The sequence below is a fragment of the Symphalangus syndactylus genome, chromosome 7, assembly GCF_028878055.3.
Source record: "Symphalangus syndactylus isolate Jambi chromosome 7, NHGRI_mSymSyn1-v2.1_pri, whole genome shotgun sequence".
NCBI classification, from domain to species: domain Eukaryota; kingdom Metazoa; phylum Chordata; class Mammalia; order Primates; family Hylobatidae; genus Symphalangus; species Symphalangus syndactylus.
The window spans coordinates 9,942,369-9,966,223 of record NC_072429.2 but is presented as its reverse complement, the minus strand read 5'-3'; the positions used below and the strand labels follow the sequence as shown (position 1 = coordinate 9,966,223).

Genomic DNA, 23,855 nt, shown 5'->3' with positions numbered 1-23,855 from the left:
TGGTCTCTAACTCTTGACCTCAAGTGATCTGCCTGTCTCAGCCTCCCAAAGTGCTGGGATTACAAGCGTGAGCCACCATGCCTGGCCTAATTTTATGATATCTTTAGGGATGCAGGGAAGCAGTGTCTTCAGGGGATGCCAGGTTTTAATTTAGAGACTTTCTAAGGACAGATTGAGGGCAGAGGGGAGTCTATTGATCACAGACTGGGATTTACAGAGGATTTTGAGAAGGAGGGAAAGGAGGAATATTGGGTCAGAGTCAAGTAATGCTTTCCAGCCTTTTCTCCATTTTAGTCCACATAGAAAATGAGCATATCTGTATAGCATGTTAGAGTAAACAGATAAGGTTGCTCCTCCTTATCACTGCAGTGACAATTTGGGGATCCCATCCACTCTACATGCCACGCTGGCCCACCACCCTTGGAGCTGGAGGGATGTATGTCCAGAGCCATATCTGGAAGAGAGTCCAGGTGCAACAGATAGCCATCATATCTTGAATTCTGACAATGTCTGAGGCAAGCAGGCTGGGGATTAACCACAAATCTCTGAGAATTGAGCAGTTAACGCTGTGTGGTACTTAGCTTGACATGTATTGCTCCATTCTGCACGCATGAGTTATGTGATCTTAGGTAAATTCCTTAACATTTGTGAGGCTGCTTCTCCATCTGTAAAATGAGGAGGTGATACCCACCTCAAATGGTTGTTTTGAAGATTAACTAATATAATCTCCATAAACTACTTAGCACATTGCTTGGCACATAGTAAATGGTAGCTATGTAGTTTATTCCAAAAGCTATATTTTCCTGATAATTTAACATACTGATGTTAAGTTCTAGTTCCCATCTTGGTGAACACTGTCAGCTAAATCCCACTCTTTGGCTGGACACAGTGGCTCATGCCTGTAATCCCAGGACTTTGAGAGGCTGAGGTGGGAGGATCACTTGAGCCTAGGAGTTTGAGACCAGCCTGGGCAACATGACAAAACCCCATCTCTACAAAAAATAAAAAAAAATTAGCCGGGTGTAGTGGTGTGTGCCTGTAGTCCCAGCTACTCGGGAGGCTGAGCAGGGAGGCTCACTTGAGCCTGGGAGGTTGAGGCTGCAATGAGCCATGATTGTGTCACTGCAGCCCAACCTGGGCTACAGAGCAAGACACTGTCTCTTTCTAAATAAGTCTCACTTTTCTCCATGATTTCTAGAACCAGTTTCAATCAATAATTTGTGCATTTGATTACAGTTCAGGGGAATTCAGTCTAGTTTAATGCATCCAAGAAGATGTAGACTGGCCTAAGATGATCCAACCACACTCTGTCACCTGTAGAGTGTTGCCAAGGAATCTGCATAGACCTTGAACTGGTAAATAGTTTGAGTAACATCAAATCATCAGGTTTTATTTAAGGCCCACAATGTTCTAGGCACTGAACTATACTCCTTTCTTTTTCTTTTTTCGGATGGAATTTTGCTCTTGTTGCGCAGGCTGGAGGGCAATGGCGCAATCTTGGCTCACTGCAACCTCTGCCTCCCACGTTCAAGTGATTCTCCTGCCTCAGCCTCCCAAGTAGCTGGGATTACAGGCATGAACCACCACACCTGGCTAATTTTTGTATTTTTAGTAGAGACGAGGTTTCACCATGTTAGGCTGGTCTAAAACTCCTGACCTCAGGTGATCTGTCCTCCTTGGCCTCCCAAAGTGCTGGGATTACAGGCGTGAGCCACCGTGCTCTGTCTATACTCCTTTCTTACCTGCAGAACTTCAATGGCTTCTTGTTGCTTACTGGATAAAGTTAAAATGTCACGTGGTGTAAGAGGCCCAGTATATACTACTTCCTTTTCCACCCACTTCCGATACTCTGTCAAGTACCAAGCCCCGCTGGATGAACTTTAGCACTGTGGTAGGTTCTCCAACTGGGGCATCCTTTCACACCCCTTCGCCTTTATTCATTCTATTTCCATTGCCTTTATTTATTTATGTATTTATTTATTTATTGAGATGGAGTTACGCTTTTTCACCCAGGCTGGAGTGAAGTGCTGTGATTTCGCTTCACTGCAACCTCTGCCCTCCCGGGTTCAAGCGATTCTCCTGCCTCAGCCTCCCAACATTACCTTTAATGTCCTTCTACCATCTCCTGTTGTCCATTTGACAAACTCATTCAACTTCCACGCCAAGTTTCAACCACAGCATTACATATTGTGCAGAAAAGAATTAACATAGTAGGTTTGAGGCTATAGTAGACCTTTGAAAGTTCTGCTCTCAAGTTTGGCTTTTGGCTGGCATCTGGGAACTTGGATTTCAGAAGTGTTTCCAAATTCCATATAAAAGTGGCTCACTGCGGTTGGGTGCATTTGCTCATGCCTGTAATCCCAGCACTTTGGGAGGCCGAGGTAGGTGGATCGCCTGAGATCAGGAGTTTGAGACCAGCCAGGCCAACATAGTGAAACCCTGTCTCTACTAAAAATACAAAAAATCAGCTGGGCATGGTGTCACACGCCTGTAATCCCAGCTACTTGGGAGGCTGCAGCAGGAGAATCGCTTGAACCGGGGAGCTGGAGGTTGCAGTGAGCTGAGATTGCGCTCTAGCCTGGGCAACAAGAGTGAAACTCTGTCTCAAAAAAAAAAAAAAAAAAAAGTGGCTCACTGAGTCTAAACTGTTTCTGCAAACAATATAGTTTATGCTGAACATCTACTTTCCTTCTGGGAGTGTGAAATTTTGGTTTGCACTAGGCAGAGTGGTAAGCTAGGCAGCCTATGTAACTGACCCCTGATAAAACCCTGGATTCCTAGGCTCAGGCAAGCTTCCCTGGTAGATACCACTTCACAAGTGTTGTCACAATTAGATGCTGGAGGAATTAAGTGACTCCACTGGGAAGGTACTCTTGAAACTTGTGCCTAGTTTCCTTTGGACTTCATCCCAGGCGCTGATTTTGCTTTATATCCTTTGGCTGTAATAAATCATAGTGTAAGTGCTGTAGTTTGAGAAGCATTGGTTGCTTTTTTCCTTGTGGTTTTTAGCTTGTATCTCTATTGGCTGTGTTTCCTTTAACTGGAAGTTATAGCTAAACACTTGGTGTATTTAAGTTAAACATTTTGGCTAGAATACGTCTTTGGAGATGTTGCATGATTCATGTTGTGTAGCATCTGAAGAACATAATAACATCATATCTGATTAATTCGCCAAGTGAAGCTAAATTGACCACTGGATTAGGGTAATGGTAGTTTAAACCTTCCATTATGTAAATAAGTTTCCTCCCTTATGATCAGAAAGTATCTTTGTGTGTGTGTGTGTGTGTGTGTGTGTGTGTGTTTTGGAGGGAGTCTTGCTCTGTTGTCCAGGCTGGAGTGCTGTGGCATGATCTCAGCTCAATGCAACCTCCGCCTCCTGGGTTCAAGCGATTCTCCTGCCTCAGCCTTCCAAGTAGCTGGGATTACAGACGTGCAACACCAAGCCCGGCTAATTTATGTATTTTTAGTAGAGCCATGTTGACCAGGCTGGTCTCGAACTCCTGACCTCAGCTGATCCACCCAGCCTTCCAAAGTGCTAAGATTATAGGCATGAACCACTGTGCCTGACCCTTTTTTTTTTTTTGATACAGATCTCCCTCTGTCACCCAGGCTAGAGTGCACTAGTAGGATCATAGTTCATTGCAGCCTTAAACACCATGGCTCAAGCAATCCTCCTGCCTGAGCCTCCAAAGTAGCTAGGACTATAGGCACATACTACCAAGCCTGGCTAGTTTTATTATTAATTTTTTGTAGAGATGGGGGTCTCACTATGTTGCCCAGGCTGGCCTGGAACTCCTGGCCATAAGTAATCCTCCTGCCTTACAGATTTTTAAGGTAAGAGCTTGTTTAAACATCTACTTTGAATGGGCACAAATGAGTTTTTACTTTTTTGAATATCATTATGGAATAATTTATTTTTTTCATTGATTCAGTGTGGTTTCTTTTTGTGTGGTTTTTGGGTTCTTTTTTTTAGACAGGGTCTAGCTCTGTCACCCAGGCTGCAGTGCAGTGGTGCGATCTCAGCTCATTGTAACCTCCACCTCCTGGGTTCAAGTGATTCTCTTGCCTCAGCATCCCGAGTAGTTGGGATTACAGGTACCTGCCACCACGCCTGGCTAGTTTTCGTATTTTTAGTAGAGACAACGTTTCTCCATGTTGGCCAGGCTGGTCACGAACTCCTGGCCTCAAGTGATCCACCCAGCCTCCCAAAGTGCTGGGATTACAGGTGTGAGACACTGCGTCTGGCCCTGAAGTCAGTTTCGAAGTCAGTAAGACTCCATGACCCATTGAATCTGTGGGGAGAGGGGCTTTGTGGTGGTGGTCTAGGAGGCTTACAGCTTGAGGGAAAGAGTGGATAGTAATGTCAGTAAGAGAGACAAATAATGTGTTAAATATACAGATTTTGAGGGGAAGATCATAAATTTGGTTGTGAATGTTCTGAGTTTTAACTTTATGTGGGACGTACAGGTGGAAAAGTCAAGTAGGCAATTGAGATTCGATGCTAGGAACCAGGACAGGAAAAACAGATTTGGATGCCAGTCACCAGGATGTAGAAAATCTCCCTGGCCAGGCGCGGTGGCTCATGCCAGTAATCCCAGCACTTTAGGAGGCCAAGACAGGCGGATCACGAGGGCAGGAGATTGAGACTATCCTGGCTAACACGGTGAAACCCCGTCTCTACTAAAAATACAAAAAATTAGCCAGGCGTGGTGGCGGGCGCCTGTAGTCCCAGCTACTTGGGAGGCTGAGGCAGGAGAATGGCGTGAACCCGGGAGGCAGAGCTTGCAGTGAGCCGAGATCGCGCCACTGCACTCCAGCCTGGGGGACAGAGCGAAATTCCGTCTCAAAAAAAAAAAAAAAAAAATGAAATCTTCACAATTTATGTTCCTCTGCCGCGGCTCCAGCCGGTCCCTCCATTCGGGGTCCCTGACTTCCCGCAACACATCTCCAGAACTCTTTTCATCATATTGCCTGTGCTTTTGATGTCATATTCAATATATTATTGCCAAATCTAAGGTCATGAAGATTTTCCCATACGTTTTCTTCTAATAGTTTATTATTATTATTACTACTACTTTTTTAAAGACAAGGTCTCACTCTATTGCCTAGGCTGGAGTACAGTGGCTCAATCGTAGCTCACTGCAGCCTTGAACTCCCTGGGGTCAAGGGATCCTCCCATCTTAGCCTCCTGAGTAGCTGGGATTATAGGTGCACACCACTATACCCAGCTAAATTTTAAATTTTCTTATAGAGATGGGCTCTCACTATGTTGCCCAGGCTGGAGTACAGTGGCTATTCACAGGCATGATTATAGTGTACTACATCCTTGAACTCCTGGGCTCAAGTAATTCTCTCATCTCAGTCTCCTGAGTAGCTGGGACTCCTGGTATGTATCACTGTGCCCAGCTTATAGTTTATTCATTTTTAATTACACAGTAGTAGTTCTTTTTTTCTTTTTCTTTCTTTTTTTTTTTTTTTTGTGACAGTGTCTTGCTTTGTCACACAAGCTGGAGTGCAGTGGAACAACCTTGGTGGCTCACTGCAACCTCTGCCTCCTGGGCTCAAGCTATCCTCCCACCTCAGCCTCCCGAGTAGCTGGGACTACAGGTGCAAGCCATCAAGTCCAGCTAATTTTTGTATTTTTCGTAGAGATGGGGTTTTGCCATACTGCCCAGGCTGGTCTCGAACTCCTGAGCTCAAGTGATCTCCCCACATTTGCCTCCCAAAGTACAGGGATTACAGGCATAAGTCACCACACTTGGCCCAGTAGTGGTTCTTAAAATAAAATCAGAACATTACAGATATATTAAGGTTCCTTTTGTCCACTCCCAATTTTGTACCTCTAGCTCCCTTTTAAAAAGTATCCTCTGGCCGGGCCCGGTTGCTCACTTTGGGAGGCCGAGGCAGGCGGCTTACCTGAGGTCAGGAGTTCAAGACCAGCTTGGCCAACATGGTGAAACCCAATCTCTACTAAAAATACAAAACATTAGCCAGGTGCAGTGGCACACACCTGTAATCCCAGCTACTCAGGAGGCTGAGGCAGGAGAATCGCTTGAACCCAGGAGGCAGATCATGCCACTGCACTCCAGCCTGGGCGACAGAGTGAGATTTCATCTCAAAAAAAAAGAAAGTATACTCTATTATGTGTTTATTATATATCCCTGTATCTTCCTAGGCCTATGGAAATACTTTTAGATATATTTACTAACTTCAAAAACATATGGTATTATTTGCATAAGAATATGTGTGTTTACATAAATGGAATCATAATGAGCATATCATTCATCCTACTTTACTCTGTGCTAGGCATTGTTCTAACTTTGACGATACAGCAATACACAAAATAAAGTTTCTATTCTCATGGACCTTACATTATCTTGCCACTTGGTTCTTAAAATTAGTATCATGTATTGAGGTCTATGCATGATGATACATGTAGATCTGTTTCATTTCTTTTTTCTGAGACAGGGTCTCGCTCTGTCACTCAGTTTAGAGTGCAGTGGTGCAATCATAGCTCACTACAACCTGGAACTCCCGGGCTCAACAGATCCTCCTGCCTTGGCCTCTCGAGTAGCTGGGACTACAGACACACACCACCACATTTGGCTACTTGTTTATTTATTTTTTTTCTGGCCACACAGCATCTGTATAATTTTTTGTTTTTTAATTTAATTTTTTGAGACGGAGTCTCACTCTGTCGCCCAGGTTGGAGTTCAAGCAATTCTCCTGCCTCAGCCTCTCGAGTAGCTGGGACTTACTGGCGCATGCCACCACGCCCGGCTAATTTTTCTATTTTTAGTAGAGACAGGGTTTCGCCATGTTGACCAGGCTGGTCTCGAACTCCTGACCTCAAGTGATCCACCCGCCTCGGCCTCCCAAAATGCTGGGATTATAGATGTGAGTCACCGTGCCAGGCCTATTTTTATTTTTAGTAGAGATAAAGTCTCACTGTGTTGCCCAGGCTGATCTTGAACTCCTGGGCTCAAGTGATCCACCCACCTCAGCCTCTCAAAGTGTGTTTCATTTATTTTTTCATTTCTTAATTGTTGTATGTTATTCTATGAATATACTATATAATACATCATTCTCTTATGATGGACATTTAGTTTTATATCAATTAGGATGTTGTCTACTTCAGGTAACAGAAAAACATGACTCATAATGGTGTACATATTAAGGAAACTTATTATTTCACATCATAGAAAACCCAGAAGTTGAATGGTTGCCAGGTATATATGATTAGGGTCCTAACTCTGCTATTTTCTGTTTTTTTCTCTCTTCTAAGCTCTGAAATAATTATATGTTGTTATATAACAAATTACCCCAAAACTTAGTGGCTTAAAACATAGGCCAGGTGCAGTGGCTTATGCCTGTAATCCCAGCACTTTGGGAGGCTGAGGCAGAAGGATCACTTGTGCCCAGGAGTTTGAGACCAGCCTGGGCACATAATGAGACTTCGTCTCCACAAAAAACAACAAAGAAATAGCTAGCCATGGTGGCATGCACCTGTAGTCTCAGCTACTTGGGAAGCTGAAGTGGGAGGATAGCTTGAGCTCAGGAGTTTGAAGCTGCAGTGAGCCGTGATGACACCACTGCATTCCAGTATGGGCGACAGAGTGAGACCTTTTTTAAAAAAAAAAAAATCAACCAAAAAACCATAAACATAGTTTTCTTTTTTTTTTTTTTTTTTTTTTTTGAGATGGAGTCTCGCTCTGTCGCCCAGGCTGGAGTGCAGTGGCGCGATCTCAGCTCACTGCAAGCTCCGCCCCCCGGGGTTCACGCCATTCTCCTGCCTCAGCCTCCCGAGTAGCTGGGACTACAGGCGCCCGCCACCACGCCTGGCTGATTTTTTGTATTTTTAGTAGAGACGGGGTTTCACCATGTTATCTAGGATGGTCTCGATCTCCTGACCTCGTGATCCGCCCGCCTTAGCCTCCCAAAGTGCTGGGATTACAGGCGTGAGCCACCGCGCCCGGCCACATAGTTTTCATAGGTCACGAGTTGGGACACAGCTTAGACAGGTCATTGGCTTAAGGTCTCTCCTAAGATGTGATCAAGCTGTTGCCCTGTGAGTCTTTCCATATGGCTATTTCTCACAGTATAGCATTTGGCCTGAGTGAGCAAATTGAGAACTTGAGATAGTACCCAAGAAGGAAGCCACAGAGTTTTTATAACCCAATCTTGGAAATGACATGCCATCATTTCTGCCTTATTCTATCGTTTAGAAGTGAGTTATTAGGCATAGCCCACACTCAAGAAGAGAGATTACACAAGAGTGTGGTTGCCAGCCTGTGGGATCAAGGGCCATCTTACAGGCTGCCTTCCATAGGCTGTCTGTCTTCAGGTTTGCAGAATGGCTGCTACCACCAATGCATCATAGTCTTCCCGAAGTAAGATGCCCTAAAAGGATATTTTTGGCCCTGCACTGAAACCTTTTCTGATCTCCCCACTCCTCAATTCAATTCAATCAACATTTTTTGCGTGTTTGCTTTAGGACAGGCCCATTGCTACTTGTGAGGATTACATGGATCATGTCTTCATAGAGCTCACAAGTCTCATAGAAGAGATATAAACTCATACAGCAAAGAATTGTAGTATACTGTAGGGGATCGAATGTCCCAGCAGCTGAGGAAGGATGCAGGAGAAATGAACTGAGGTTAGAGGAAGCAGTGGAAGAAATGGTTCAGGTGGGTTTTGGAGGATCAGTTGGAGGTAGGTGGCATGGGAGAGATAGGGCAAAGGCATTCCAGAATGTAAATGTTACAGAAAAGTATTAAGAATAAGGTGCCTGTAGTTCCACTTTCGATTACCCCACTGTTAACATTTTCTTATGTTTATTTTTAGGTCTCTCTCTCTCTTTTTTTTTTTTTTTGAGACAGAGTCTCACTCTGTCACCCAGGCTGGAATGCAGTGGTGTGATCTCAGCTCACTGCAACATCTGCCTCCCAGGTTCAAGCGATTTTCCTGCCTCAGCCTCCTGAATAGCTGGGATTACAGGCATGTACCACCACGCCAAGCTAATTTTTGTATTTTTAGTGGAGATGGGATTTCACCATGTTGGTCAGGCTGGTCTCTAACTCCTGACCTCAAGTGATCTGCCCGCCTCGGCCCCCCAAAGTGCTGGGATTACAGGCATGAGCCACCACGCCTGGCCAGGTCTTTCTTTTTAATAGAAATCATGACAGATCGATATGAAGTCCTGTTTGCTTCTCCCCACATTTTCCCCTACTCCTTCTCTCACCCCTTTACCATTACCATGGTATCCATCTAGTTCATCTTATATGCTTTTACACACATAGATTTTCTATAAACAGTATATACTGTTCTAATTTACCTATTTTTAAATTTATATAAATCATTTCACAGTGTACATATTTGTTGGCATATTGCTATTTCAATAACTTAAATAGTTGTGACCTAGCAATGTTGACACATATAGGATTCCTGTGTTTTATTTGTTGTAGTATATCACTGTAGGGACATTTGGTGTTTTATTTATGCGAGTCTTATTGGACATTTCTGCTGTTCACATTTTCTGCCAGGAAGCCGGCCTCCTTGGACATGTCTTGTGCACACCTGTAGGAGTGTCTGTATTTTTCTTTTCTTTCCCTTTTTTTTTTTTTTTGAGACGGAGTCTCGCTCTGTTGCCCAGGCTGGAGTGCAGTGGCGAGACCTGGGTTCACTGCATCCTCCGCCTCCCGGATTCAAGCGATTCTCCTGCCTCAGGCTCCCGAGTAGCTGTTATTACAGGCACGCGGCACCACGCCTGGCTAATTTTTGTATTTTAGTACAGAAGGGGTTTCACTATGTTGACCAGGCTGGTCTCGAATTCCCAACCTCAGGTGATCCGCCCGCCTCGGCCTCCCAAAGCGCTGGGATTACAGGCGTGAGCCATCGCACCCGGCATTTCCGTATTTTTCTAGACGTGAAATTGCTGGGTCATAAAATGGACATTTTAAATTTCACCACACGGAATCGTCCTCAAAAGTGGCCGTTCTATACATTTTACCCCACAGCTATCTCTGAGTCTGTTGTTACTTCTTGCTTTCCCTCAAAGCGCAACCAACTGAGACCGCGCAAGGCGAGCCGGGTCACGGGCGGTCAGCGCCTCCCGCGCAGTTGGTACGTCCCGGATGGCTCCCCCGCGGCGGGGGTTGGTTAAGTCTCCGCGCGCCGCGCCTGCGCCCGCCCGGAGAGCGCGTCTCTGGCATCGGACGCGCGCGCCCCTCCCCCTCCCCCCGCGCTCCCAACGTGTGGCGGCTCGCGACCCCCGGCAACCCGGAAAAGGTCAACAGAGCGGCCTGCGCCAGCGAGTGAGTATTTGCCGCCTGCGCACAACTCCGCCCGCCCCTCCCTGCCTCCTTCTCTTCCTCAGCGGGTCCGCGGCCCGCTCCTTTCCGGGAGGGGCGCTTCCCGACGCCGAGGTAGGCCTCTCCCGACGCCGGGGCAGCCCTTCCTGATGCCGGGGTGTGTCCCTCGCGACGCGGGGGTGGGCTCCGGACGCCGGGGCGGGCCTTGCCGAAGTCGGGGGTGGGTCCCTCCGGACGCCGAAGTGGGCTCGGGATGCGGGGTTGGGACCCTCCGGATTCCGGGGGCGGATTCCGGACGCCGGGACCGGCCATTACTGGTGCCGGGTTGGGCTTCTCCAGATGCCGTGGCTGGGTCCCTCCCGACGCTCGGGTGGGCTCGGGACGCGGGGTGAGTCCATCCCGACGTTGAGGTAGGCTCGGGACGCGAGTTGGGTCTCTCCTGACGCCACGCAGGGCCCCTCGGAACGCCAGGTTGGGCTTTGCACCCTCGGTTGCCGGGCGGGTCCCTTTCACACCTGGGGGGCGGCCTGCATCCTCCCGGGCGTCGGGCGAGCGCCGAGCTCCCTCAGCCGTGGTCCGCGCCGCCTCACGCCTCGGGGCGCCAGGCCTGCGCTCCTTCCCGCGCCGGGTTACTATTTTGTTGTGTGATCCTCGTTTTCTCTAATTATTTGCCCCGAAAAAAACCCCCAGCGCTGTCCTTGGAGATCCCTATCGTCGTAGACGCTTTCGTCCCCGCAGGGCCGGCGCGTTTCCAGGTGCTCTCAGGCAGCGCCGCAGACTACCGAAGCGCCACAGCCGGCGGGCTGGTGCCCTGCCGCTCAGTTAACGGGGCGCGAGTCCCGGGCAGTAGTGGAGCTGGATTTGAATCCCGGCAGCTGGACTCCAGTTTTCTTTCATTTAATCACTACATCGCACCGAGATATAGAAATGACACCCGGAAAAAGTGAAAAGTTTATGCTTCTATCTTTATTGTTTTCCTGTCAAGGGAGGCAGTGCCTTGTAGTCGAATGAAAGTGTGTTTTTGGAATCAGATACATTCAGCTTCAACTCTCAGCCCTTTACCAGCTTATCAGCTGTTTGCCTAAGTTTCCTCACGTGGAACATCGTGATGTGAATATCTACGACGTAGAGTTGTTGTGATAACTAGATACTAAAGTCGTGTTTGGATTGTATTGTTAAACACTTGTCCTAAACTGTGGCTGAATATAAACTGAAAATAAAGTATCAGGGATGTATGCGTGTGTAGGTATGCATTTACCTTTTTACAAAAATTACAGAAATAAGTTCATCGTATTTAGTTAGTAGAGCGCTTGGTCGACGGGCGTGGTGGCTCACTCCTATACTCCCAGCACTTTGAGAGGCCGAGGCAGAAAAATCACTTGAGTCCAGGAGTATCAAGACCGGCCTGGGCAACATAGGAGACCCTGTCTCTACAAAAAATAAAAAAAATTATCAGGGTGTGGTGGCGCCTGCCTATAGTCTCAGCTACTCAGGTGGCTGAGGCAGGAGGATCCCGTGAGCTCAGGAGGGCTGCAGGTGAGCTATGATGGTGCCACTGCCCCTCAGCATGGGCAAGAGAGTGAGACCCTGTCTCTTAAAACCCTCAAAAAAAAAAAAAATTAGCTGGGTGTGGTGGTGCGTGCCTGTGGTTCCCAGTTTCTCGGGAAACTGAGGTAGGAGGATTGCTTGACCTTTGGACCAGGTCGAGGCTGATTGCCCTACTGCACTCCAGCCTGGGTGACAGAGCAAGGCCTTGTCTCCAAATAAAGAAAGTGCTAGGTACCTATTTAGGGGTAAAAGTCAATCATTTATAAAGGATTGTTCTTAAGGTCCCTATGCCCCCAAGCTTTCAAAGCAATTTTGACAAGTTTGGTACCCAGACTGTCAAGATTTTAAATTACCTTGTCAGTGATTTTTCTTCAGATAGATCAAGACGATGGATGTGCTGAAAGAAAATGGCAAATAATATCTGAATTTGAGGATTTTCAAGGACACTGCCCAAAATGTTACCCGTGAAATAAATCTCATTACTGGGGCACCTGTCCTGCTTCTGCATCTTTCTGGAGACATTTTGTTCCTTAATTGTCATTAAGAAGCTGCTGTTGGCATCCAGACTTGATTCCTCCTTCATTGGCAGTTAGTGGTAATTCATTTTAGCTTTAGTTCAACAAGCGAAGATAGACCATTATTTTAGTGAGTTCTTCATCTTGAAGGGTAGTAACTTAAAAAAAAATAGTAGTTGAACTATATACAGGCTTGCTTGTTTAAATGAACTGATCAGGGACCTTTCTTATTTACGTTTTTAGAATTACTGTGGAAAACAGTAGTGTGGCTAAATCTCATGAAGCACTGGAAATTTTGGAATTTGTATCTGTGGGGAGCCTCTACTTAATGCTTCTTATCGATCCTTCATCTGCTGTGATTCTTTGAAAACCCACCTTGAGCCTGCAGTGGTTCTATGCTGGGTTATTTATTTATATGCCTTTTAGAAATTAGATATATTTTGTGGCGTAGGTTCCTTTGCTATCAAATTTGAGCATATTGGTTTAAATATATGGTACATGTAATCCCAGCACTTTGAGAGGCTGAGGTGGACAATTGCTTGCTCCCAGGAGTTCAAGACCAGCTTGGGTAACGTGGTGAAACCCAGTCTCTACAAAAAGTACAAAAAATTAGCTGGGCTTGTTGGCACATGTCTGTAGTCCCAGCTGCCCAGGAGGCTCTGGTGGGAGAATTGCCTGATCCTGGGAAGTCGAGGCTGCAGTGAGCTATTATCATGCCACTGCACTCCATCACAGAGTGAGGCCTTGTCTCAGTAACAATACACGTGCACACACACGGTACAGGAAACATTTAAATAGGATGAAAACTGCTCTGTGTGAGAAGTTTTCCCAGTGCATTATGCTTCTCCAGTCTTCCCCCATACTCATCTCTGCTGCCAAGTGCTACTAATGTTATACTCTTAGATTTAAGGGTTACCTTAAGTTTTTTTTTTGTTTGTTTTTGAGACAGAGTCTCGTTCTGTCGCCCAAGCTGGAGTGCAGTGGCGCAGTCTCGGCTCACTGCAATCTCTGCTTCCCAGGTTCAAGTGATTCTCCTGCCTCAGCTTCCTGAGTAGCTGGGATCACAGGCGCGCGCCACCATGCCCGGGTGATTTTTGTATTTTTAGTAGAAATGGGGTTTCACCATGTTGGTCAGGCTGGTCTTGAACTCCTGTCCTCGTGATCCGCCTGCCTTGGCCTCCCAGAGTGCTGGGATTACAGGTGTGAGCCACCGCACCTGACCTACCTTAAGTTTTATATCCTCCATACAACTTTTTTCAGCCATATCCTTTTATATTACAATTACTACTCAAAGTATGTTTGAATTCTGTTGTTACACACCTGTCTCAAATTGAGACTGAGTATTAACTGGGAAATAAAATATCAAGGGTGTGTGTTTGTGTGTGTGTGTGTGTGTGTGTGTGTAGGTATGCATTTACCTATTTTTTAAAATTACAGAAATAAGCTTGTTGTAATTAGTTGATAAAGTGCTTGGTGGTACTTTAATTTTTTTTTACCTTTAATTTTATCCTGTGCATTAAATGCATATATAGCATTTAATAATTTAAATATACACTTTGTGCTCCTTATTCACTCAGCAAATATTTATAGGTGCATATCCTGTATCAAGCAGCAGTTTTAGTTAGAGGAGATATAAGTCATGGAAATTGGAGTCCAGTTTTCATGTTGGGAGACAAAAGTGCAAGTGCCTACTGTGTTTGGGCAAGTTACTTTTCTGAACCTGTGTTTCCTCATAATGATATATTCGGATTTCTTAGGATTTATTGAAATATTCACTCATCAAATATTTATTATTATTATTATTATTATTTTTGAGACGGAGTCTTGTTCTCTCCTGAGCTGGAGTGCAGTGGTGCGATCTCCGCTCACTGCAAGCTCTGCCTCCTGGGTTCACGCCATTCTCCTGCCCCAGCCTCTCAAGTAACTGGGACTACAGGCGCGTGCCACTACGCCCGGCTAATTCTTTGTATTTTTAGTAGAGACGGGGTTTCACTGTGTTATCCAGGATGGTCTTGATCTCCTGACCTCGTGATCCACCCACCTCGGCCTCCCAAAGTGCTGGGATTACAGGCGTGAGCCGCCGTGCCCAGCCATATTTATTATTTTTAAAAACTTTTTATTAATATATCATTTATATACAGTAGAGTGAACCAATCTTAATTGTACAGTTCAGTGTGTACACCCGTGTAAGTACCACCAAGGTATGGAACATTTTCAGAAGGCTCCCTTGTGTCTTTCCCAATCAGTACCTTCCAGAGGTAACCGATGTTCTGACTTGGATCACCAGAGGTTAATTGTTTTATTTTTTATTTTTATTTTTTGGGAAAAGGTCTCACTGTCACCAGTTTGGAGTGCAGTGGTGCAATCATAGCTCACCACAACCTCGAACTCCTGGGCTGGAGATCCCTTCTCCTCAGCCTTCTGAGTAGCTGGCACTACAGGCTCACACCACTATGCCCAGCTAATTTTTAAATTTTTTTGTAGAGTTTTTTTTTTTTTTTTTTGAGACAGTCTCACTGTTGCTCAGGCTGGAATGCAGTGGTGCGATCTTGGCTCACTGCAACCTCTCCCTTCTGGGTTCAAGTGATTCTCGTGCCTCAGCCTCCCAAGTAGCTGGGATTACAGGTATGTGTCACCATGTCTGGCTGATTTTTTTTTTTTTTTTTTTTGAGACGGAGTCTTGCTCTGTTGCCCAGGCTGGAGTGCAGTGGCGTGATCTCAGCTCACTGCAAGCTCCACCTCCCGGGTTCACGCTATCTCCTGCCTCAGCCTCCCAAGTAGCTGGGACTGCAGGCGCCTGCTACCTCGCCCTGCTAATTTTTTGTATTTTTTTTTTTTTTTTAGTAGAGATGAGTTTTCACCATGTTAGCCAGGATGATCTCGATCTCCTGACCTTATGATCCACCCACCTCAGCCTCCCAAAATGCTGGGATTACAGGCATGAGCCACCGTGCCTGGCCCTCAGTTTATTCTTTGTCAAGATTGTTTAAACTGTTCTGGGGCCCATGCCTGTCTATATACATTTAGAATAAGCTTGTTTATGACTACTAAAAGTCTTAGTGGAATTTTTATAGGAATTGCATTAAACCTAAGATAATGTTCTGTGCTCCCAAAGGTTGAAGAAAAAAAACAACAACCTAGGATCAGTTTGGGGAGAATTGATAATGTTTACTATGTTGAAGCTTCCAACCCGAGGGCATGGTATGTCTCTACTTATTTAGGTCTTTGATTTCTTTCGCTAGTTATTCAAAAAACAAAGCCCCATAAAACAACTTACGCATAAATCTATCCACACACCTGCAGTGAACTCATTTTCGACAAAGGTGCCAAGAACATACACTGGGGAAAAGACAGTCTCTTCAATAGTGCTTAGAAAACTGGATATCTATATGCAGAAGAATGAAACTAGGCCTCCATCTCTTGCCATATACAAAAATCAAATAAAAATGTATTAAATGTATTAAATCTAAGACCTCAAACTATGAAATTACTACAAGAAAACTTTGGGGAAACTCTCTAGGATATTGGTCTGGGTAAAAACTTCTTGAGTAATATCCCATAACCACAGGCAACCAAAGCAAAAATGGACAAATGGGATCACATGAAGTTAAAAAGCTTCTGCACAGCAAAGGAAACAATAAAGTGAAGAGACAACCCACAAGACAGGAGAAAATATTTGCAAACTACCCATCTGACAAAGGATTAATAACCAGAATATATAAGGAACTCAACTCTATAGGAAAAAAATCTAATAATCCAATTTAAAAAATGGGCAAAAGATTTGAATAGACATTACTCCAAAGAAGACATGCAGGCCGGGCATGGTGGCTCAGGCTTGTAATCCCAGCACTTTGGGAGTCCGAGGCAGGTGGATCACCTGAGGTCGGGAATTCAAGACCAGCCTGACCAACATAGAGAAACCCCATCTCTACTGAAAATACAAAATTAGCCGGGCATGGTGGTGCGTGCCTGTAATCCCAGCTACTCAGGAGGCTGAGGCAGGAGAGTCACTTGAACCTGGGAGGCAGAGGTTGCAGTGAGCCGAGATTCTGCCATCTCACTCCAGCCTGGGCAGTAAGAATGAAACTCCATCTCAAAAAAAAAAAAAAAGAAATTAAAAAAAAGACATGCAAGTGGAAAACAGGCATATGAAAAGGCGTTCAACATCATTGGTCATCAGAGAAATGCAAGTCACAACTACAGTGAAATATCTCACCCCAGTTAAAATGGCTTATATCCAAAAACACGTAATAGGAAATGCTGGCAAGGATATGGGGTAAAGGGAACCCTTGTACACTTCTGGTGGGAATGTAAACTAGTACCACCACTATGGAGAACAGTTTGGAGGCTCCTCAAAAAACTAAAAGTATGCCGGGCGTGGTGGCTCATGCCAGTAATCCCAGCACTTTGGGAGGCGGAGGCGGCAGATCACGAGGTCAGATTGAGACCATCCTGGCTAACATGGTGAAACCCCATCTCTACTAAAAATGTAAAAAAATTAGCCAGGCGTGGTGGCAGGCGCCTGTATCCCAGCTACTCAGGAGGCTGAGGCAAGAGAATGGTGTGAACCCAGGAGGCGGAGCTTGCAGTGAGCTGAGATCGTGCCACTGCACTCCCGCCTGGGCGACAGAGCGAGACTCCATCTCAAAAAACAAAACAAAAAACTAAAAGTAGAGCTGTCGTATGATCCAGCAGTCCCACTGCTGGGTATGTATCCAAAAGAAAGGAAATCAGTATATTGAAGAGATATCTGCACTCCCAGATTTGTTGTAGCACTATTTACAATAGCCAAGATACGGAATCAACCTAAGTGTCCATCAACAGATGAATGGATAAAGAAAATATGGTACTTATGCATAATGGAGTACTATTCAGCCATAAAAATGAATGAGATCCTGTCATTTGTAACAACATGGATGAAACTGAGGGTCATTATGTTAAGTGAAATAAGCCAGGCACAGAAAGACAAACATTGCATGTTCTCACTTTTTTGTGGGATCTAAAAATCAAAACAGTTGAGCTAATGGAGATAGTGAGTAGAAGGATGGTTACTAAAGGTTGGGAAGGGTAGTGGGGGATGATGGGGAGGTGGAGATGGTTAGTGGGTACCAAAAAAAAAAAATAGAATCAATAAGACCCAGTATTTGATAGCACAGTAGGATGACTTATAGTCAATAATAATATAATTGTACATTTCAAAATAAAACAGTATAATTGTATTGTTTGTAACACAAAGGATAAATGCTTGAGGGGATGGATACCCTATTTTTTATGATCTGATTATTACATATTGTGTACCTGTATCAAAGCATCTCATGTATCCCATAAATATATGCACCTATGTACCCACAAAAATTAAATTTAACAAAATGTATAAGACTTATATGCTAAAAACTAAAATGTATGTTAGAAAACTTAAAAATGCTGCAAGATTATTTTGAGGATTATTATTATTATTTTTTCTGAGACAGGATCTCGCTCTGTCACTCAGTCTGGAGTGCAGTAGCACAATCACACTGCAGCCTTGATCTCCTGGGCACAAGTTACCTCCCACCTCAGCCTCCTGAGTAGCTGGGACTACAGGTATGCAACACCATGCCTGACTGATTTTTAATTTTTTTTTTGTAGGGACGGGGTCTTGCTGTGTTGCCCAGGCTGGTCTCAAACCCCCTAGCTCAAACAGTCCTCCTGCCTTGGCCACCCAGAGTGCTGGAATTACAGGCGTGAGACACTGTACCCCGCCTGAGCATTATTTTTAAATTATAAAATGAGCACAGACTTGTAGGAATTTTGAATAAATGAGAAAAATACATATAAATTCACCACACTAAATTATTCTAAGGTTTGTATAATTAAGTTTTTTTTTGTTTTGTTTTTGTTTTTTTTTTGAGATGGAGTTTTGCTCTTGTTGCCCAGGCCAGAGTGCAATGGCATGATCTCGGCCACTGCAACCTCCGCCTCCCGGGTTCAAGCGATTTTCCTGCCTCAGCCTCCTGAGTAGCTGAGATTACAAGCATGCACCATCACGCCTGGCTAATTTTGTATTTTTAGTAGAGACAGGGTTTCTCCATATTGGTCAGGTTGGTCTCGAACTCCTGACCTTAGGTGATCCACCCGCCTTGGCCTCTCAAAGTGGTAGGATTACAGGCGTGAGCCACCGTACCCAGCATTTTTTTTTTTGAGACAGAGTCTTGCTCTGTCGTCCAGGCTGGAGTGCAGTGGTGGCACAATCTCAGTTTAGTGCAACCTCTGCCTCCTGGGTTCTAGTGATTCTTGTGCCTGAGCCACTCGAGTACCTGAGATTACAGACATGTGCCACCATGCCCAGCTAATTTTTGTCTTTTTAGTAGAGATGGGGTTTCACCACGTTGACCAGGCTGGTCTCGAACTCCTGACCTCAGATGATCTGCGGAAAGTGCTGGGATTACAGGTGTGAACCGCCGCAAATAATTATTTATTGATCCCCTGTCATTTGCCACGGCATTTGGTAGGTGCTGGGACTGTTTCTTCCTTGCCTTCCTTAAGGCTATAGTCCATTGAGAAAGACATTTCCTTAAAAATCACGCAAATGAATGTATAATTAATAGGATGAATTGGATATGAAAAATGAGGGAAAGAGAGTTAAAGATAACATCTTGGTTCTGTACAGGGCTGGAAGGTGTGTACTAGCTTTCAAGTCTACCCCAACTCTTACTTTCCTCAGGGCTCTCAAATTTGTGTGTGTGTGTGTGGGTGCGCGCGCATGCACATAGATCCTGCTGAGCAGGGTTATGTAGGAAGCTTGGGCCTATTGTGGTCTCTGCTGTGCATTTGAACAGCCTCTGATCATTCTGGGATATTTTGAGAGTTTATGAATCCTCCTATGGCTGTCTTTCATGGAGCTTCCTGATAAATCTCTGACTCATCTTCTCATTTGTTGCTTGTCTCAGATAAGACCCAATGGCAGGCAGTTGGCCACTAAGATTGGAGTAATGATACTCCACATCTCATCTGTTCCCTTCAGCTGTCGCAGTGCAGTGGTTTGTACTCATATTCTGTCCTTCCCTGGTTAAACTACTGGACTCATAGTTCAACCTGTGATTTGAACTGAGGAGTAGGGTACTGAATATGGGAGTTGATCCTAGGTGTGAATCACAGAGACTCATGGTATTCTTACCCAAAGTTCAGTCGTTTTCATGAGTAAACATTTCTTAGTTTGTTTTATGCTTTTGGTCAGTTTCCAAGTGCTGAAATGGTTGTTTTGATTGTTTCGCGTTAGTTTTATAGTTTTCTGGAGAAGAGATTTGTCAACCTCCTTACATTGTCATGATGGTAACCACAAGTCCTTTTTTAGTTTGTTTATTGACTTAACACCACTCAGTGACTATTTTGAGTTTTCATCAAGGTATATAACTGTGTAATCACCTCCACAATCAAGATAGAGAACATTACCTCAAAAGTTACCCTCCTGCCCCTTACCAGTAATTTCTCTTCCTCTTCTGACCTGGCTCCAGGCAAATGCTGGTCTGTTTTCCTTTAACTGTTGATTAGTTTTTTTCTAGTTTCATACGGGTAGAATCATAGTTTGTAGTCTTTTAGACATTGCTTCTTTTGCTCACCATAATGTCTTTGAGATTCATCTGTGTCGTTGGATGCATCAGTAGTTTGTTCCTTTTTATTGTTGAGTAATTTTTCATTGTAGAGATATGTCTCAATTTGTTTATTCACATGTTGATGGATATTTGGGTTATTTCCAGTTTTTGTCTCTTATGACTAAGGCTGCTATGATGAACATTCACGTCTTTATTTCTCTTGAGTAAATACCTAGGAATGAAATGGCTAGGTCATGTAGTAGATACATGCTTTACTTTTTAAGAAACTCCCAAACTGTTTTCCAAAGTGGATGTACCACTTTATATTCTTTCCTTTTTTTTTTTTTTTTTTGAGATGGAGTTTCACTCTTGTTGCCCAGGCTGGAGTGCAATGGCATGATCTCGGCTCACCGCAACCTCTGCCTCTGAGGTTCAAGCGATTGTCCTGCCTCAGCCTCCCAAGTAGCTGGGACTATGGGCTCCCGCCACCACGCCCAGCTAATTTTGAGATGGGGTTTCACTGTGTTAGCCAGGATGGTCTCGATCTTTTCACCTCGTGATCCGCCCGCCTTGGACTCCCAAAGTGGTAGGATTACAGGCGTGAGCCACTGTGCCTGGCCTTTTATTTTTTTTTTTTATTTTTTTATTTTTTTGAGACAGAGTCTTTCTCTGTTGCCCAGTCTGGAGTGCAGTGGTATGATCTCGGCTTCTGAGTTCAAGCAATTCTCCTACCTCAGCCCCCTGAGTAACTGGGATTACAGGTGCATGTCACCACACCCAGCTAATTTTTGCATTTTTAGTAAAGACGAGGTTTCACTGTGTTGGCCAGGCTGGTCTCAAATCCTTGTCCTCAAGCAATCTGCCTATCTCAACCTCCCAAAGTGCTGGGATTATAATTGTGAGCCACCATGCCCAGCCCACAAGTTGTCGTTTCATCTGTTGATGGAATCTGTGTTGTCTTTGGTGTTTGACATTATGGAAAGAGCTGCTATGAACATACATATACAAGTTTTTGGATGGTAATGTTTTCATTTCTACTGGGTAATTAATAGTAGTGGAATTGAAGCAAAGTTAAAAAGAGAAAAACAAGTTTTCCTGTACTTGGCTGACTCACTCCAAGGCCAGCAATAGGCAGGGCCCTGGCAGAGCCTTGATAACACTATCTGAAAAGCCAGAGCCCAAAGGAATGAGCTCCAGAGACTCTCCCAGCACATTGCCCCCCACACCCCTGCCCCAGAGCGAGGATGAGAAAAAAAAAAATTCCTTTCTCATAACTATTTCTACAAATACCTGTGTTTCACAAGTTTTGTAAGTTCCTGTTTTCCCTACAGTGCAGCTGCAAGATCACAAGCTATGGCTGCGTTGTGAGACCTGTTGCAATTTAATTAACTGCCTTTGTTCTGCTTCTGTAAGCCTGCTTGCCTGCCCCATGAGTTTTGCACCGTCACATTCCCACCACACCATTCAAACTAGCCAACTCCCTTTCAGAAGTGTTTATAATTATAAAGTCAAGCCCTGTCTTTGTTTAGGGCTCAGCCTTTGGATGTTAATCTGCTGGGCTGGTGGCCACCTAAAGAAAAATCCTCCTGTTCCACCCATTGGTCTCTCCAGTCTCCAGATTCCCGCAACAGAATGACCGGCTTACATGATAGTTATACTTTTTTTTTTTTTTTTTTTAAAGAAACTGCCAGTTTTCCAAAGTGGTTATGCCATTTTACATTCCCATTAGCAGTATATGAGAGGTTCATTATATTCTGCGTTCCTGCCCACATTTCTATTGTCACTATTTTCAATTTTAGCCATTCTAATGGATGTGCAGTGTTAGGCCATTGTAAATTTAATTTGTAATTTCTTGATGACTAATGATATTGAGCATCTGTTTTTTCTTATTGGCCTTTAGTATATCTGCTTTTGTGAAGTTTGTTAATATCGCTTGCTTCTTTTAAAAATTGGTTAGTCTTTTTAAATTTTTTGTTTTGAGATAGGGTCTCAGTGTGTTGTTCAGGCTGGAGTGTAATTTTTGGAATCCACCTAGAGATGTAAAGTGACATAGCCAGCCTCCCAGTGTTTATTTATGTGTTTAATAAGCATGTTTATGCTGCATTATCCAAGTGTTTTTTACTATTTCATCCTTTTTACACTTGGATTTTTGTATGCTTGCTTTTTTTTTTTTTTTTTTTTTTTTTTTTTTTGAGATAGAGTTTCACTCTTGTCACCCAGGCTGGACTGTAGTGGTGTGATCTCGGCTCACTGCAACCTCTGCTTCCTGGGTGCAAGCAGTTCTCCTGCCTCAGCCTCCCAAGTAGCTGGGACTACAAGTGCCTGCCACCATTCCTGGCTAATTTTTGTATTTTTAGTAGAGACGGGGTTTCCCCATGTTGACCAGGCTGGTCTCAAGCTCTTGACCTCAGGTGATCCTCCTGCCTCAGCCTCCCAATGTGCTGGGATTACAGGCATGAGCCACCGTGCCTGGCAGATTTTTGTATGTTTTCCAGTGCATAAAATACATACATTAGTATTCATATAGTTAAAAAAGTAAATATACATATGTTGTGGTTGTGCCTTAAAAATTATCAGTAGAGATACTTTATATATATAATTATACTTTAAGTCTTTAAGTTCTGGGGTACATGTGCAGAACATACAGGTTTGTTATATAGGTATGTTCATGCCATGGTGATTAGATACATTTTTAAAAGGTAAGAAAATATTTGTGCCTGGGCATAGTGGCTCACATCTGTAATCCCAGCACTTTGGGAGACCAGGGTGGGAGGATCACTTGAGCCCAGGAGTTCGAGACCAGTCTGGGCAATGTAGTGAGACCTTGTCTCTACAAAAAATACAAAGTAAATTAGGTGGGTGTAGTGGCACATGCCTGTGGTCCTAGCTACTTGGGAGGTTGAGATGGAAGAATTGCTTAAGTCTAGGAGGTTGAGATTGTGGTGAGCCATGTTGGCCTCATAAAGTGCTGGGATTACAGGCATGAGCCACTGCACCCGGCCAATAATTTTTTTTTTTTTTTTGAGATGGAGTCTTGCTTTGTTGCCCTGGCTGGAGTGCAGTGGCACAATCTTGGCTCAACCCCTGTCTCCGGGGTTCAAGTGATTCTCATGCCTCAGCCTCCCCAGTAGCTGGGATTATAGGTGCACACCACCATGCCCAGCTGATTTTTGTATTTTTAGTAGAGATGGGGTTTCGCCATGTTGGCCATGCTGGTCTCGAACTCCTGACCTCAGGTGATCCACCTGCCTCAGCCTCCTAAAGTGCTGGGATTACAGGCGTGAGCCAACATTTCTGGCCTAATAATTCTTTATATATTCTGGATACAAGTCTTTTGCAAGATAAATGTATTGCACATATTTTCTTCCATTCTATGGTGGCTTTTTGTTGTCTTTTTTGATACGGGGTCTTACTCTGTTGCCTAGGCTGGAGTGCAGTAGCGTGACCACACCTCATTGCAGCTTCGACCTCCCTGGCTCAGTTGATCCTTCCACTTCAGCCTTCTGAGTAGCTGGAACTACAGGCGTGTGCCACCATACCCAACTAATTAAAAAAAAATTTTTTTTTTTATAGAGACAAGGCCTTGCTATTTTACCCAGACTGTCATTCTGTGGCTTCTTAATGGTCTTTTTTTAAAGAGCAGAAGTTTTAAATTTCAATGAAGTCAAATTTATCAATTTAAAAAATTTCTTTATGTCCTAAGAAAGCTTTATTTACTCGAAGTCACCTTTTTTTTTTTTTTTCTTAAATTGAGACAGGGTCTCACTATGTTGCTGAGGCTCATCTTGAACACTTGAGTTCTAGTGATCCTTCTGCCTCGGCCTCGCAAAGTGCTGGGATTACAGGCATGTGCTACTATTCCCGGCCAAATCTTGATAGTTCTACACTCTTTTGGGTCTTTCGCTCCTTTG

The 23,855-nt window shown here is 44.4% G+C and overlaps 1 protein-coding gene across 12 annotated transcripts in view; it reads left to right on the top strand.

The window, feature by feature from the left end:
* UIMC1 (ubiquitin interaction motif containing 1) overlaps positions 1–23,855 on the top strand; it is a 124,996-nt gene that overhangs the window by 6,858 nt on the left and 94,283 nt on the right. For 3 of the 12 annotated variants that reach the window (XM_063642526.1, XM_063642519.1, XM_063642523.1), the window contains exon 1: positions 10,193–10,424. The exons of 3 other annotated variants lie outside the window; for them this stretch is intronic. Coding sequence is in view for 2 of the 9 variants with exons in the window: in XM_063642518.1 (XP_063498588.1) it covers positions 10,650–10,698 (49 nt within the window). In the remaining 7 variants the exon portion in view is untranslated. Of the gene's footprint in view, positions 1–10,161; positions 10,425–10,519; positions 10,721–23,855 lie in introns of those variants that run through there. 6 more of the 12 variants (XM_063642520.1, XM_063642522.1, XM_055285116.2 and 3 more) reach the window with 6 other exon arrangements.